The sequence below is a fragment of the Quercus suber genome, unplaced genomic scaffold (assembly GCF_002906115.3).
Source record: "Quercus suber isolate HL8 unplaced genomic scaffold, Cork oak 2.0 scaffold_698, whole genome shotgun sequence".
Lineage (NCBI taxonomy): Eukaryota > Viridiplantae > Streptophyta > Magnoliopsida > Fagales > Fagaceae > Quercus > Quercus suber.
The window spans coordinates 82,507-98,851 of record NW_027070139.1 but is presented as its reverse complement, the minus strand read 5'-3'; the positions used below and the strand labels follow the sequence as shown (position 1 = coordinate 98,851).

General features: G+C 35.2%; 2 protein-coding genes across 2 annotated transcripts; both read right to left on the bottom strand.

The window, feature by feature from the left end:
- Positions 1–1,377: 1,377 nt before the first annotated feature.
- LOC112038691 (TATA-box-binding protein 2) lies at positions 1,378–6,413 on the bottom strand. Its single transcript, XM_065766286.1, has 9 exons — positions 6,361–6,413; positions 5,638–5,725; positions 5,210–5,281; positions 4,686–4,736; positions 3,902–3,946; positions 3,704–3,769; positions 2,927–2,980; positions 2,706–2,836; positions 1,378–1,558 (listed from the first exon to the last, which is right to left on the bottom strand). The coding sequence occupies exons 1-9, from the start codon at positions 6,411–6,413 to the stop codon at positions 1,378–1,380; spliced, it is 741 nt and encodes a 246-aa protein (XP_065622358.1).
- Positions 6,414–7,756: 1,343 nt separating this feature from the next.
- On the bottom strand, positions 7,757–15,256 carry LOC112010617 (disease resistance protein RPV1). Its single transcript, XM_065766323.1, is given in 7 exon segments — positions 7,757–7,921; positions 8,173–8,961; positions 9,036–10,541; positions 10,627–10,935; positions 11,032–11,334; positions 11,336–12,128; positions 14,483–15,256. Coding segments are annotated over 6 exon segments (3,954 nt in total). The 5' UTR covers positions 15,007–15,256; the 3' UTR covers positions 7,757–7,921; positions 8,173–8,442.
- Positions 15,257–16,345: the final 1,089 nt, after the last annotated feature.

Sequence of the window (16,345 nt, the reverse complement as noted above, 5' to 3'; positions counted from 1 at the left end):
TTTGTGTGCAGACACCCAATAGAGTATACAACAAAGGATAAAGCTCCACAATTTTTCAGTCTTCCGAATAACACCTCAAAACATTATACTTGTAGTTTAAAACCCCTTGATTAAATTAACACTATATGTGTTTTAAAATTTTCCTTAAGAAAACCATAAATATATATGTATATATATATATATATATGAGTTAAGCAGCACTTCCTGCATTTCATACATTACAAATCCACTTCAACGGTGTGTTGTCATTGGATTCAATGCAAGAGACATCAAATTTTTAACCTTTCAATGTAAAATAGTCAGAGTAAAACTTGATATGGGGCAAGTGATGTAATTTAACACAAGGACCATATAATTTCTCCTCAAATAGACCTCACGTTGTGTGCCTATTATATGCACCAGGCAAAACCCAAAAAAAAAAAAAAAGGGTCTGCAACTGAACATGCATTTGCATTTGCATTTGCAACTGTGCCTACAATATTAATTCCCTGTACATTTCCAGTTTTGACTTTGAACGAGTCTTTATTTTTTTTTTTCAGTCACACAAGTAATTACAGTAATTATATTATATATCTCATTTACGCTGAAACTTTATCGTATCTATAAAACTGTCTCTCTCGATTACCTGTATGAGACCTTAATTCAATCAAGGGCTGGTGATCACATTCACTTCAGTAATGTCCCACGTTTGCAGTGCTAGTACGTTCGGATAGATTAACTTTTTTCCAATTATTTGTTTATGTACAAGTTTTTAAAAGCTCTTTTTTTTTTCTTTTTCTTTTTCTTTTTCTCACTACAATTATGACATCCAAATGCACCAGCAGATAGCATCATAGCACAATAGAGTCGATTCAAGTTTCACAAAATTACATTCTATCCAAACAGTCGAAAGCAAAAGTCCAACAGAAAGTTAAAAATTCTTATTCTCTCTTTTTTTCCCCATCTGTTTCTTTTTTCGTCAACAACTCTGTAAAATATACGGTTCTTCTCCCACTACTACATCAGAGCCAAGAAAATTAAATGCAGACACTGAACACATCTTTTTTAACTTAAAAACCAGAGAACCGATGCACAATTTGCTTTTATATTTACAGTTAAATCCAGGCTCAGCAGCTACATTGCCAGGTATTCCACCTCCTAACTTTTGCAAACAAGATCTGGCTTCTCTTCCCACAAAATCTGCATCAAATTCAAAACAAATGGTCTGAGTTCACCTTGGTATACCTGTAAAACATTCCTCCAAAAAAAAAAAAAACATTCCCACAACATTCCTCACAAGCCAAAAATGCCAACAAGATGCCCCTGTGAAATCAAGGGCATTAAACTCAGTCTGTTGTCAGCATGGCCTGCGAAAAAATCAAAACCCTCAATTGTACTCTACAGAGGGGGAGAAGCCAAGGACAGGACTCTCCTAACATCCTCAATTCCCCCATCAAATCCCCTGAATCCCATCTGGCCAGAGGTGATATACAGTTTTGTTAAAAGTACACCAAGTGCACCTTGAAGCTTAAAGCTCAAAGCCCCAAAATCTAAGCGCTTCGCTTGGCCAAAGCAAAGCCTGTTTCAAGAAGCCCGCCTTAGACACGCTTTTTGGGCACTTTTTGAAGAAGCACAAAGCACACCTAGACACATTTTTCTATTTTATTGCTAAAAAAGATATATATTATTAAAGTTAATTGTTTGATCTCGAAGAAAATGACATGGACAGGACCATTGACTTATCATACAAAAACTATTCTTAAGGTGTCGTATTACAAAAGCAATTTTTAAAAAAAATTAACATGTCAAAAGATAAAAACAAGGCTAATATACTATTCTCTCTCATGCTTTTGGTCTTGGCCTTTTAGATGTATGTTGATGGAACCATATACATCATTTGATCATAACTATCATGCGTATGTATTTTTTAAAGCACAAGATAATTATATAAAATTTTATGTTTAAACTTTCTATGACTAAACTATTATCATATTGTCCATTAATTGTTATTTTCGACTTACTATATTAAAATTTTAAGAAATTGAAATAACTAAAGTAAAATTTGAACTTACAAACATTATACAAAATATTAAAAAGCTTGAGTTTTTATTTTATTTTTATTATATATCATGAATAATTCTATTAGAGGTTATAAGATAATATATTTGAAAAAGGTGCTCTTTACTTCAATCAAGTGCACAGTTGCTCTTTGCGCCTAGGGCCCTTGGCGCCAAGAGACCTGTGCACTTGACTCTTTTACCAACACTAGTGATATGTGTACCACTTTTGACCCTTACAGTAAACAACCTCTAAATGGAACCTCAACACCTTGAAATAATCAAGTTCAAAATATGATGGGACCCAAAATTATCTTTTAATCTGCAGTGCTCAATTTAATAGTCTAGAAGTTCATGTGAAATGAAAAATACTTGTGCTACTACAATCTATGACAGTCCCAACCAGTCATAATTTCCAAATTTTAATCTAAAAAATCTAATTTAAAAGGGTTACGAAATTTTAAGGACTCAAACCCATTCCCCAAGAACTTATTAAGCCAACCTTTCCCCAGAAACCTAATAAATCTGATGTTAAAGGGTATTATGAACATAAATACCCTTTACTGAAAGATTTAACAAGGAATCTGTAAATAAGAGTTGGATTTAGCATGAATAATCTGGTCCCTGCACCATGGATCTTAACAAAAATATTACAATTGTGCAACATACCATTGCTGGATTTTCCTGAACTCCATAAGCACCGGGTATATGTTCTCAAAGGCTGTATAGGTCTCATCTCTCACCTTAAGATTCGAAATGAAACAATGCTGATCAGATCCAACCAGAATAGCATATAAAACCTGGGAGGCCAGAACACAAAAAAAGGAGTCTAGTGATATCACCTTAGCTCCAGTAAGAACGATTTTTCATGACACAAAAATAAGCAGCACAATCTTTGGATGTTTCATGCGATAGATCAACCCTGGGAACAGCTCTGGCTCATACTGACCACCAGAATGAGAACACAATCAATTTCAATTCTCAAAGTTTAAAAATTGTAAAATTGTTACAAAACATGGTTAAAAATTTGCAAGTCCAAAAAGATACCTAAACAGAATCATTTATGACTCAACAATTATCAAATCCTTTTTGAGTATTTCTTATACCCACCCAACCCATGACCTCACCCACTCCTACAAGGGGAGGAGGTGCCATTTAGGCTAGAGCTCACTAGCAAGTAATTTTTTTTTTTAAAATGGGATACTTCTAAAATAAATTTCAAATGTCACGGGCACCAACCAATTTCTTAGAATCATTACTACAAAACAATCTTTCTACTGTTTCCAGCCAAGTCCGTATTACAACTGGCTATTTGATGTCCAGACAATAATGTTTGCAATAATTTTAACTTCTGAAAGGCTCAATTTACATGTAACTTCATTTTCCATAGTATGCGTGCATGCAGTTATGCATATCATAGGTTCCATGGAAGTGTTTAATTCCAAGAATGGCCTCATAAGACAACCTATCCTCCAATCATGGCCGCTTCAATGGTCAGGGAAGGAAAAGGAGAACATTGCACAGGCTATTTTTTGGTAATTACATTCCAAAGTCTAATAATTCACACACAAATACCAATAACAGCTCTTGATATTTAACAGTAAGAACAATTAACACAGATGGACACACAGCCATCACTTACACTAGAAAGCACCATGGGAATATGCCAGTCCTTCAAGCCTGATGGGGAATTTAACATCACATGAACCAACTACGTTCTGAATCTTAAAATCCTATAACAGTGAAAAGCATCAATGTTAAACAAATAGTAATTCTTTGTAAAATACCAAAGCTGCATGTGTCAGTATGTTTTATTACATATACATACATAAATGACACAGAATTGCACTGAAATTAATTTTTACCTTGAACTTAGCTGGAAAACCAAGCTTCTGTATAATTCGAGCATACTGAAAAGCAGAGATACAATGTCAGATTCGGAAATTCAATATTAAAACAACAGCATTAAATCCTAAGACAATTTGCATCTCTTTCAGTGACAACATGATGTGAGCAGGGAATTAACCATTTTTAATCACGTTCTTGTAAAACAAGGAACAGTTTGCTTGTAAAGCATATGGGCGTGTATAATTTCACCGTTCAGCTCTGTCCACATTTGCATGAATTTAAGTGCTAGTTTGAAGAGACGAGATATCTGAAAATTAAAGCCAAACTACAAACAACAAGCTATAGGGTTTTGGATACTCTTCTGCATCTCCCAGATGGCCCTATGTTTAAAAACTATGTATGCAGCTGCCTGAAGGTTTAAAGGCATGCATTATAAAGTTGAATACTGTACTATTTCAGCTGAATATATTGTACTGGTTACCACACTGATACACAACCCTAAGGTAACATTTGCCAAAGATTTGGGGCATTGATCTGTTCCAATTCCAATTGCTTCAGCTAATTTTACTGTTTTGTGCAGATACCAATTCTTATTCTATTTTGAAAACTTTTCAGACCGACAAGGTTATTTTGATAAAATTGGTATGCCCTAATATTGGAATGAGGTTATGCGGGAATACACACACACACAAAGGATAATCCCAGAAAAGTACACTGGAATGCACTAACACTAAAATATTTCATTCCAGTACACACAAGAAGTCGGCTGCCAAAACTATATTTATAACTTTGTTCCATTACCTTCCATGCTGCCAACTTCGACTGCTGTTCACTCTTAGCTCTGGTACAAACCTAAACATTTGGTATTCACATAATCATTAAAAAATCTTAGAAATAAAAAAACAGCAAAGATGCCAAACCATGTATGTCTATTTTAAAGAGAACAACATAGCAAGCTTTCAGATAGAAAACACCAACTTAAGATTCCAAACAAGAAAATTTGCTAAAATAGTGGATTCATTTAACAACAGGAGGAACAAGTAGCACTTATAGGCCTCATCCATCCACAAATTGAAAGACAATTTTTCTCTTATCACAAATTTCTAAGTAAATGACACATAGATGGGCTCATTTTTCACTTATCAGTCTAGTACAGATCAATGAACCATACATGTTAATCTTCAAGAATAGAGATTTTTGATTGAGAGAGAGAGATAACAACAAAAACAAACCCAGATGGCACTTTAAAGGCATATAAAACAGCATATAAAGAGAACTTCTACTGTTGTACTTAGAAAGGTACCAAATGCTTGGTCAAAACTTACCATCTTCCCAGAGGCAAAAATCAAGGCTGTGGTTTTTGGTTCCCTTATCCTCATAATTACAGCAGCAAAACGCTGCAAGAACACAACAAATGTAAAATTTAAATGTTATTGATATAAAACCCAAAACACAACTCTAAGTGAAACAAGAAACAAGCTTAGCCATCTTTGTCAAATAAAAACCATTAAAAAAACAGGGGAAAAAAAAGAAAACAAAAAGGAAAAATAGCTTTTCGGAGTCATTGAATTCATAGAAAATCAATGGCTTAAACAAGCCTCATAAAGTAAACAAATATATTCCAATGTCGACTGGATTCAACAAAGGATAAATAGATAAGGAACACCCAGCACTATGGCCCCCCCCCCCCCCCCCCCCCCCAAAAGAGAGAGAGTGAGACAGAGAGAGAGCCATGCCCACAAACGTCCCATACCTTGGGATTGTATTCTGCATTATGAGCTTGAAGTGCAATGGCCTTAAGATCCAACTTGCAGTCCAAATTTACTGTAGACACAATCTTCCTGAAGTGACGACACTACCATGTTATAGGCTACAAATTCTGGGAGTAAATAACATAAGTGAGTTATTGCAATGTCCAATTCATTAACAGAGCCACATACAGGAAGGGACAAAGTAATAAACTAGTCTTTTATTTTATATAATCTGAAGATCACGAGCACACAAATCTATGTAACCAAGAGATCCATATACATAAGAAAGCAGAATTAATATTCAACCCTTCCACCAATATGCATCTCCAGGCTTCAGTGCTCATTTTTTAATTAAATCAAAGTAAGAAAGTAATAAAATCTATCAAGAATAAGCAACTAGAATCCACCCAAGTACAAGAAATTGTGTCTTTTGTGAGTGGGTGCGAGCGCTAAACTTATGTGAATCATAAAGTATCTAATTATTCAGAAACCAGCCAAATCAAAGAAAAAAAAAGGGTTGAAATGTTAGGCTCTAGTCACACATCCATTCTCGAGACAGGAGGGACAGAAAATCATAGTGAATGCAGGAACCAAATAAGAGTTAGGCAAACCCCAGCATTTACATTCAAAACACCAAAACACATTCACACTCATTTCCACAGTAGCCAGAGCACAACTGTAATTTCATATTGCTGGATACAAAATGTCAATCACAACAAACATACAGCCACACCATAACATCAACATTGTACAGCAAGTGACCCACATCAGAATCCATATCATTACCATTGGTCCTCAAAATAGATGTTATTTCTAATGATCTGCTCCGGATAAAGAAGTCTTCTCAACCGTCAAGGATATGGGTCCTCATAGGAGCATCCAGCTTCACTCTTTTGCTTATCATTTGGAGTATCATTTGCTACTGATTGATGGATGAAATCCATATTGTGAGAAGGCTCATCAGTAGAGCAGTCAATGATTGTTTGCCCAAACTATTCAAGCTCTTGAGGGAATAAGAAAACTCTCCCACACTTCAGCACCATCAAAAGTGGGAAGTAGCTTACAACTGAAACCTCAATGCGACCGAACTGATTCCAAAAAACAAAAAATAATAACAATCTGAGAATTTCCCACAAGGTAAACTCTACATATCAGCATGTTAGAATTTACAAGACTAACCCACAATTCGGCACTGTCAAGATTGGCAAATTTCTAGCAATTGAATCCTCAATAAAGATGAATCCTTAGTTGATAGCAGATAATCCCTCAACTACAAATATTTTACAGAAAGAAATTAATAATACTCATCAAGAGCAACAAGAGTGCAGATTTTTGCAATTTCTTCTTTCCATTTGATTTTACGACGACACTGGGATTGCAAGCATCTATTGCATTCTCCTATGGGAAATTGTAATAAATACTATAAGGAGAGACTAAAATGAGTGTGGATTTTACCCTCCCATAATTGAACAAAAATGATGAGCACACAATCAGTTGCACCTATCCTCTTGTCTGCTAGCAGTGCAACAATTTGTCCTCACCAACAAAGTCCAATAAAATGGCCCTTCTCACTGATTAAAAAGAGAGAAATGCAAGCATATGCAAATGAATTTAAGAAGAAAATATAAATATACAGCTACAAATAAACAATATTCTTTAGAGTGAGAAAGATGGTGACTTTTACACAATGGGCTCCTCCATTAGGACTGAACTTGTTAAAAGAAAAATTACTGTCAATTCAGGATGTGTAATATGTGAAGAAGGAGAAGAAACATTGGGCCACTTATTTACCAAATATCCATTTGCAAGGGCATTGTGGTTTGCTTCACCCTCGAATATCAGAGCGGACTCAATTCCATCTGTACATCAATGGCTGCAGATGATCTTAGAGGATTATAAAGCTGATCATGTTCATGGAATGTCACTTGTACGTACAGGAAAGTAGTGCCATCCTCTGGATAACATGGATAAACAGATATCCATCATGCTACAGTGAGAAGGTTCCAAATAGAATGGCCACAACCAACAGAACAGGAGGAACAGATAGGTTCACAATAGATCTTTAAAAAATCAGAATATAATTGTAGTAAATAATATTTAAAAAAAAAAAAAGAAAAAAAAAAGAGGAGCAACAAGAGTGCCGAATTTACCCTCCAACACAATTGAACAAAAATGACTACCATACAATAGATGTACATGCTTTCCCGTCAGCAAGCAATGTGAGTATGACATAGTTTCTCCATTCCAACAAAGTCCAAAAACTTCCTCGTACACAATCTAAGGCAACTAGCAGAAAGAAGAATCACAAATTACTTAGGGTTTTACTAAGCATCTGTTATTCATTAATAAACCATTTTAGAAAACTTCTTAGGGCACGATTTAGTAAACCAATTACTTAAAGTCATATGGCCTTGTCACAAGTTAAGAAGAAAACGATATGCAAGCAAAAGCCAATGAATTTTTAAATAATAATAAACAATTAAAAATACAGCTACAAACAAACAAGATCAGTAAGAGAGAGAAATATGATGACTTACAAAAAATCAAAGATAGAACATTGTAGAGTCATCAATGCTACCATTGTCACTGGGATTCCTCTTCCTCACAATTAGAGTCGCCTTGTCCTTGTATGCATAAATTCCAAATCCAATTTTCAATTAGATTAGGGTGTTGTATGTATCCGCTTTGGCTGTGGCTCGTCTACTTCATTAGAGGGACCTTCTCCACTAGGTCCTGCCCCATCTCCTTCAAAGTCATCACGACTTCGCTTAATTTTGGTATCCTTTGCTGAATCGTCTAAATTATCCTCATAAGGAGTGATGCTGCAGCTGCTGGACCCAGGCATGTTTTTTTTTTAGATCTTCAATGTCTTGCTCGTATACCAAACGGGCTCCCCATTTCGTCAGCACCAAGCCTGAACCGGCGTGGCTTATTTCAAGTTTAATCTGACTCAATCGATTAGCATCGATTTGACTCAATTCCGTGCCCCTTTTCCTTTTGAGATGAAAATATTTTATCCAAAGGTGATATGAATCAATCTTACCAAACTGTTCAGAAAGACCAACCCCTAACATTTCTTCCTCAGGAATTTGATATCCATTGACATTACAGGAAAGACCAATATTATGTGTAGTACTATAAATTTCCGAAGGAGGTTGGTGAAGTGAAAGATGGGGGCGGATTGCAAAAACAACACACATAGCGATTCCCGTAATATCTGAAGGCCCTTGTAGATTCAGTGAAGTCCCCTCACTTTGATGGTTAAACCATTTCGGAATTTCACTTCTGGGTATGATAAAATTTTGGTAACTTAAATAATAAGGACTCTGAAACACACAAATCAAGATGTTTAGAACTTCACGAGAGAGACAGACAGAGAGAGAGAGAGAGAGAGAGATACCTGAATGTAACGTGCCAGCATTGTTGATAACATGTCACCGAAACTTTGATTCTCGATCAGTTTGACGGAATTAATAAGAAAGAGATGGGGACTGAAAACATCTTCTGGTCTAAAAGGTAATGTTTCCAGCAAGGTACAATCATTTGCCTCAAAATACTTAATATTTAATGGAAGCTCTGGCAGTAATCGTAGATCCTTGCAGCCACTCAAAAAAAGATTGTACAGATTCGATAATCAAGTGATATTTTTAGGAAGGCAATCGAATTTATTTCCCCTTAGATTTAAATGATTTAAAGAGGACAAACAGCCAATAACATCAGGGACTGTCTGAAGATTGCAATAACTTAGATTAAGATCTGTCAAATAGGATGAGCTTGATAAAGTACGCGTTAACATGCCCATGCGATCTGGACTCATTTGCCAAAAAAGAAAATTGAGGAGCTTATTGGATGGTTTAGATGATAGGAAATCACATCCAAAAAGACATAGTGTTTCAAGATTTTTTAAGAGAACTACAGATGAAGGTAGCCTTCTTATAGCAGTTCTACTCACATCTAACTCCTCTAGGCCTTCAAGATTTCCAAAGTTTTCTGGCAATTTCACAAGTCTTGGGCAGTAAGGTAAATTGAGAGTTTGTAGAGACCTCAAACTACAAATTGTATTAGCAAAACTTGAAAGGCTTTTGCAACCGTTCAGATCCAATTCCTCTAGGCCTTCAAGATTTCCAAAGTTTTCTGGCAATTTCACAAGTCTTGAGCAGTCAGATAAATTGAGAGTTTTTAGAGACATCAAACTACAAATTGTATTAGGAAAACTTGAAAGGCTTTTGCAACCGTTCAGATCCAATTGAATAAGCTTTTTGAGATCTCCAACAGATGCATAAATCTTGCATAGTCTTGTACAACCTTTTGCCTCAAGATACTTAATATTTGATGGAAGCTCTGACAGTAATAGTAGATCCTTGCAATCACTCAAAAAAAGAATCTCCAGATTTGATAATCGAATGATATTTTTAGGAAGGCAATCGAATTTATTTCCCCTTAGATTTAAATGATTTAAAGATGACAAACAGCAGCCAATAGCATCAGTGACTGTCTGAAGATTGCAATAACTTAGATTAAGATATGTCAAAGAGGATAAGCTTGATAAAGTACGCATTAACATGCCCATGGGACCTGGTCTCCGTGCACATCCACCAATAGATAATTTTTTGAGATTTTTTAAGAGAGTGAAGGACAAAGATAGCTCTATTGCAGTTCCACTCACGTGTAGCTCCTCTAGGCTTTCAAGATTTCCAAGGTTCTCTGGCAATTTCACAAGGTTTTTGCAACCATTCAGATCCAATTGAAAAAGCTTTTTGAGATCTCCAACAGATGCATGAATCTTGCATAGTCTTGTACAATTTTGAAGAATTAATTTCTCAAGATTTAAGACTCCACTAAGATCCGGTATCTCAATTAACTCTTGAGAGCTGCTCAAGTCAATGAGTTTAAGCTTGTTTAAAATCTGTTTTAAACCAATAAATAATTAGACAAACTCAAGCCTTAATGAAAACAAAGGAACTACAAATTAGCATAAGTGGAAATCTTACCATAATTCCTTTCCATAATTTTTTGATGCCACTGCAATGCATTCTCAATTCAACAAGTTTAATTGGTTGGAAATTGGTTGGCATGGATTTTAAAGGATATCCATGCCAATCTATTATGCACAACTCATTAGAAAGATAAATGAGGCCTTTTGGAAGTTGGACGTGACCTCTATTATGGCCTTGTTGAGGTTCCACATAACCAATTTTAAGAAATCTCAAATTTTTCATCTTTGAGAAGGCTTTAGCACTTAAGCGTTCATTTTTATCCTCAGGCATCTTTAGGACTATACCTTCAACAAACTCTGTTCCCTAGAAACCAAGAACAATAAAATTAGGAAAAATCTTGATAGAATTTGAAATAATATATATACTTCTCAAAATTCGAGTTTAGACTTGTCTACTTACAGTATTATTTTTCAATACATGCAAGACATCCTTGTAACACCATAACCTACTACGTTTACCAGGCTCTTTAGGGGATTCACAACGAACAATGTCTTGACCCTTTTCTTGTAGCAAATCATGCATCATCAAAGTTCCATTTGATGCTATGGTTATGAGAGATTTGTCCGTAAGAACATCAATATCGCAGTCAGGATAGCGACCTAAACTTTCTAAAGTATCTCTTACGCAATATACTCGCTCTCCTTTAAAGAAACACGCAATATCTAAAAACAATTCTCCCTGTGCGTCATCTAGCCCATCTGAACTTAAAAAGTATTTTCATAATGTCTCTATTAGGGTTTGCTACTAGTTTATCTCGAGCACTTCTCCATGCATCAAGTTTTCTACCAAACAATGAAGAACCTAAAATTTCAAGAGCTAAAGGAAGGCCGTTAGCATATCTCACAAAATCCATACACAAACCCACATAATTTTTTTCAAGATGAGGTTTCTTGAAAGCCTTCCAACTAAAAAGCTTCAAAGCTTCATATTCATCCAGCTCCTTAGCTTCATATATATGTTTCACTCCATGCCTTCTCAACAAATGCTTATCTCTACTTGTTACAATGATTATACTCCCTGGACCAAACCAATCACCATTCCCTGCTAATGCTTTTAGTTGTTTTTCCTCATTCACATCATCAAGAACAATAAGAACTTTTTTATTGCATAGTCTACTGCTTATGACATTAATTCCTTCAAAAAAACCATGTATAATTATTTCAGTTCCTATGAAGATCTTAGAAAGAAGTATGTTTTGCAAAGAAACTAAACCTTTACTTTCGGCATCTTCTCTGACATTTTCAAGAAAGCACCAAGCTTCAAAGGTACTGTAAATTCTACCATAAATTGCTAGGGCAAGAGTTGTTTTGCCAATTCCACCCATCCCACAAATCCCAACAAAGTGGACACAATCCAACCTTTCACGCGTGCAAAAATCCAACATTTCCTTCACACGGGAGTCCATTCCAACAAGGTGCTCGAAACCAATTGAGAATTTATGATCCAATTCAAGAGATATCCTTTGAATGATTTTTTGGAAAACGGTTGCTTCACTCCTGCAAAGAATACGGCAGAACAATAATTTGATGAGGCAGAGCTAGTTTAGTGACGAAACATTCAGCAAAAGTACAATCTTAACGCAAAAGGGGAACTCTAAAAGTGTATAATATAATATATACATGGCACAAACTACACATGCAATGTTCTTCAACCAAAGTCCAATTCTTCTCTCAAAATAATACTCCTAAAATAAAACCACAAAGTCCAATTCTACAGGGGACAAAGAAAGTTGTCATGTGGCCAAGTAAAGAAAGTGTTGTTACTAAGAACATAAATTAATATATAAATTACATCGCATAACTTATAGAATAATTATTTAAACAGTGATATTTCACTAATTAGAGAACAAATAAAAAAGACCTAGTTGGTGTGCATCATAATATCTTATAACAAGAAAAATAAAATATTGTCAATTTCATGAGTTTGAGGTGATGGAGTTAAGATGCGGACTAGGTCGTTCTTTTGAGACAATACACACCATCTAGTAGACTAGCAATTATGCGTGCCGCCCCACAATACAATTAAATTACTAATTATCCTTACAAACTTACACCACTTATAGGATAAGAAGCACTCGACAATAATATTATTTCAAAAGAAGAGAATATTGACTGAGCAAGAATTTTAACAATTTGATGTTGCGTGAAAAATCAGTAACAAAAACTGATATTTTTCTCTCTTCTCAACACTTATGGCCGGGCATAGGATCCTCTTATAATATTGTAATGAATCTATTCCATTTAAAATTCTTTATAATGAGTTTATAAATGACTTCCCGTTTTTCCTCTTCTCAATTGCTCTGCCTCTGACTATCCTCACAAATCAAAACAGTAAAAAAAGTCATATAAATATTAGTAACGTTATTCATGTATAGAACATTAGAACTTGTTATTTGTGGAAACGAATTCTAAGATATAATCACTATTAACTATTAATCAGTCATAAAACAAACGTCCAAACATGGAAAATTAAATCATTCCCCCTCCTTCCCCTCTACTCCCCTCAAATCCAAACAGAGTATAAAACGTTGGGCAAGAATATGTTTAAGGAAAGATTTAAAAGTCACTAATGCCAACGTTCAACTCATAATTGATATCAAAAAGAATATATTAATTACTATTTATATTTCAATTTAAGAATAGGAAAGAAAACGTAAAGTCCATCAATAAAAAGTTGATCTTATTTTTTTCTCTTAATTGGCCATTTAATTCGGATTATATAATAATTTTTATAAAAATATTCCTATAGTCCTCCACTTACTTTTATAAAAATGTATGTAAAATATATATACAAATTTTCTAGGTCAAGACTCAAGATAGAATAATATGCATATGAGAGTGTCAGACTTGAAACCTCACTTAGTGCTTCACCAATGTTATTTTAAAGCCAATAGTGATATTAAGACATTTCATCATACACATAATATTTCAGTACTCTGCCACGAGCTTCTAAGCCTGCACATAATGCACATTACAGCCTTGTGCTTGATCCCAACTTTCATTAGAAACTTATGACTTGTTTGGAAGTTTAGAGAGGGAAGAGAGTAGAGGGGAGTAGAGGGGAAGGGAGTAGTGGAGAGGTGAGTAGAGGAGAATGATTTTTCTCTACCTTGTTTGGATGTTTTTAAAATTAGTAAGGGGGAAGGGAGTAATTAACCCTTCCCCTTGTATAATTTTTTTAATATAATAAGGGTAAATTAGGTAATTTACTTGGTCAATAGTTTATATACTCCCCCTCCAAATCTCTCCAATTTGGGAGAATTAAAAATGGGGGGCTAGAGAGAGTTGAAACCCCTCCAAATCCCTCCAAACTCTTCCCCCTCGTTCCTTAAAAAAACTTCCAAACAAGATAATTAGATTACTCTCCCTCCCTCTACTCTATTTCCCCTCCATTTTTAAACATTCAAACAGGCCATTAGAGAATTAGCCCTATCTCATAAGCAGCAGCCTCATTTCCATGCTCACTTAAGTAGATCTATCAAGGATACTCTCGTAATTCTAAGATCCCATTCATAAAAGTTATTGACCACATTAAGGGTCTGTTTGGATCGCGTCTCATGTCTGCTCCGTTTGCGTTTTTGCCCAATTTTTTTTTTTTTTTCAGCTCAGTGCCTCTTGCAGTGCAAGGTAAATGAACAATAATTTTAAAATGAACAGTAAAATAAACAGTAACTAAAAATGATTTTTTTATTATTTTCGTCATAATAAACGGTACCTAACCTCACCAAAATTGAAAAAAGAAGTGTAAATTCTTATTCTAAAATAGAAATAACTTTTTATACAAGATGTACATGCCTTAAACGTGTGTAACAGTGTAAAAAATGTTTGTAAAAAAAAAACCACGATTTTACCTTTGATGTGGAAGTAAATGCTCGCCGGATAAATTCCCCATTTCTCTCATCGCATCCTTCCATTTATGGATCTTCTCTCTGTTGATTCTGTCATTTTTCTGATGTTCGTCAAAGGCTTTTTCAAATGGCCCAGTCTGGTTCCGTACGTCGGAGGGATCTACGTGGTAAAAGACGGGCACCACTTCTTTAAGTCCCTTATTTCTTTTGCATTCAACAATTTCAGCAAGTTCATCCAAGCACCACCTAGAATCGGCATATTTTTCTGAGAAAACAACGATTGCATACTGGGAATTTTTTATTGCTTGGATGAGCTCAGAAGCAATTTCTTGTCCTAGTTGGAGTTTTTCGCTGTCTCTAAAGGCTTCAATGCCTCTCCATCTAAATGCCTCATATAGATGGTCTGTAAAGCTATGGCGGGTGTCCTCACCCCGAAAACTGAGAAAAACGTCGTAGTTTGAACCAGGAATTGAAGAAGAAGATGATGACAATGATAAAGAAGGTGTTTCGGAGCTAGTGGAAGCCATTGGAAACTTAGTAACTAGCTTTTTTGTGGAAAAGTTACAAAGAAAGTTGCAGAACAAAGAAAATGGAAACCTGGAAAGAGCGTTATCAAAGCTTAATGAGATCTTACTTTCTTTAAGTAGAATGCCGTATGGCAAGGAACGTAAAGCTAGCTCTATTAGAGAAAATGAGAAGCAGAAAGAAGATGAGAAGCAGAGAACGAACATTAGGATGAGAGAATACAAAGGTTGAAGAAGATAAGGGTGGTTGAGAAAAAAAAAAAAAGTAAAAATAAATAAATAAATAAAGGTAAAAGGTAAAGTGGGACACGTGTCCATGCAAGGAAATTTACAAAATGAAAATTACAACTGAATTAGGACACAATATATTACCATAAAAGTTTCAAAACAGTTGAGGTATTAAATTTTTTATTAGACTAAGATTCACCACAAATAAAAACAAATAATATTGTAAAAATATTGTCATATTTTATTATATTTCTGAACTATTTAAATAAGTGCTATTTTTTTAGGAAAAAAAAATGTATATATATATTGTGGGGCCTGTTGGTTAAAAAGATATAGTAATCCTCAGAAGTGGGCTCGGGGCCCAACGGCCCAATCCAAGGACGCTTAGTTATCCGAGGATAGCCTAAAAAAGTTTTATTATTATTAAATGGATAATATAGGAGAAAAGAGTGGATATTGTATACAACGGCATAACGTACGTCCGAGGACGCCAAAGTCCGAGATGAATGTAACTTTCATTTTATTGAGGAGACTCTGCAAAGTTGTATCTGAACTGGAAATTGGGTATACCTAAGAGGGAGTCGGAGAAGGTAGCAAATATCTTCCAAGGCCATCACCTCCACATTAAATGCGTTCCAGTTAACCCTCTGGCCGCATTAATGTAGAGGTGATACCTGAACAGTGACTAAGCAGCTTTATGGCCACTGAGCAGAACGTTCCGGTAGGTGCTGGATGGGACAGAAAATAGCTCTCACGATAAAAACTACACGTGTACAATAGAAACGGAGGGGAGAACGGAGTATATAATATAGAAACGAATGAAATTGTAGGGAGGGGGCTTTTCGAGAAGAAAAAGAAAAAAGAAAAGAGAGACAGACTGAGAGAAAGCCGAGGAGAGTTTTTCTCAAGGAATGAACCTAAAGTATCTCTTGTTACTTGATGAGTATAACCTTTCCTGTCATACAGCACTAGTTCTTGGACCCATGTTCTAAAAATTTATTGTTTAGACTTGTTGGGCTGAAAACTCATTCGTACTCAGAGTCAAATCCAAATTGAGTCCCTACATATATATATATATATATATATATATCAAAGGCTTGCACTTGGCTAGTTG

What these genes read in the sequence shown, in the direction of transcription:
- LOC112038691 (XM_065766286.1), bottom strand. Translation starts at nt 6,413, where the DNA reads ATGGATTCTGATGTGGGTCACTTGCTGTACAATGTTGATGTTATGGTG. An exon ending in ATGCAGAATACAATCCCAAG is followed by an intron (nt 5,282 to 5,637) that starts GTATGGGACGTT and finishes GTGTTCTTGCAG; the next exon opens with CGTTTTGCTGCTGTAATTAT. An exon ending in GTTTTCCAGCTAAGTTCAAG is followed by an intron (nt 3,770 to 3,901) that starts GTAAAAATTAAT and finishes TCACTGTTATAG; the next exon opens with GATTTTAAGATTCAGAACGT.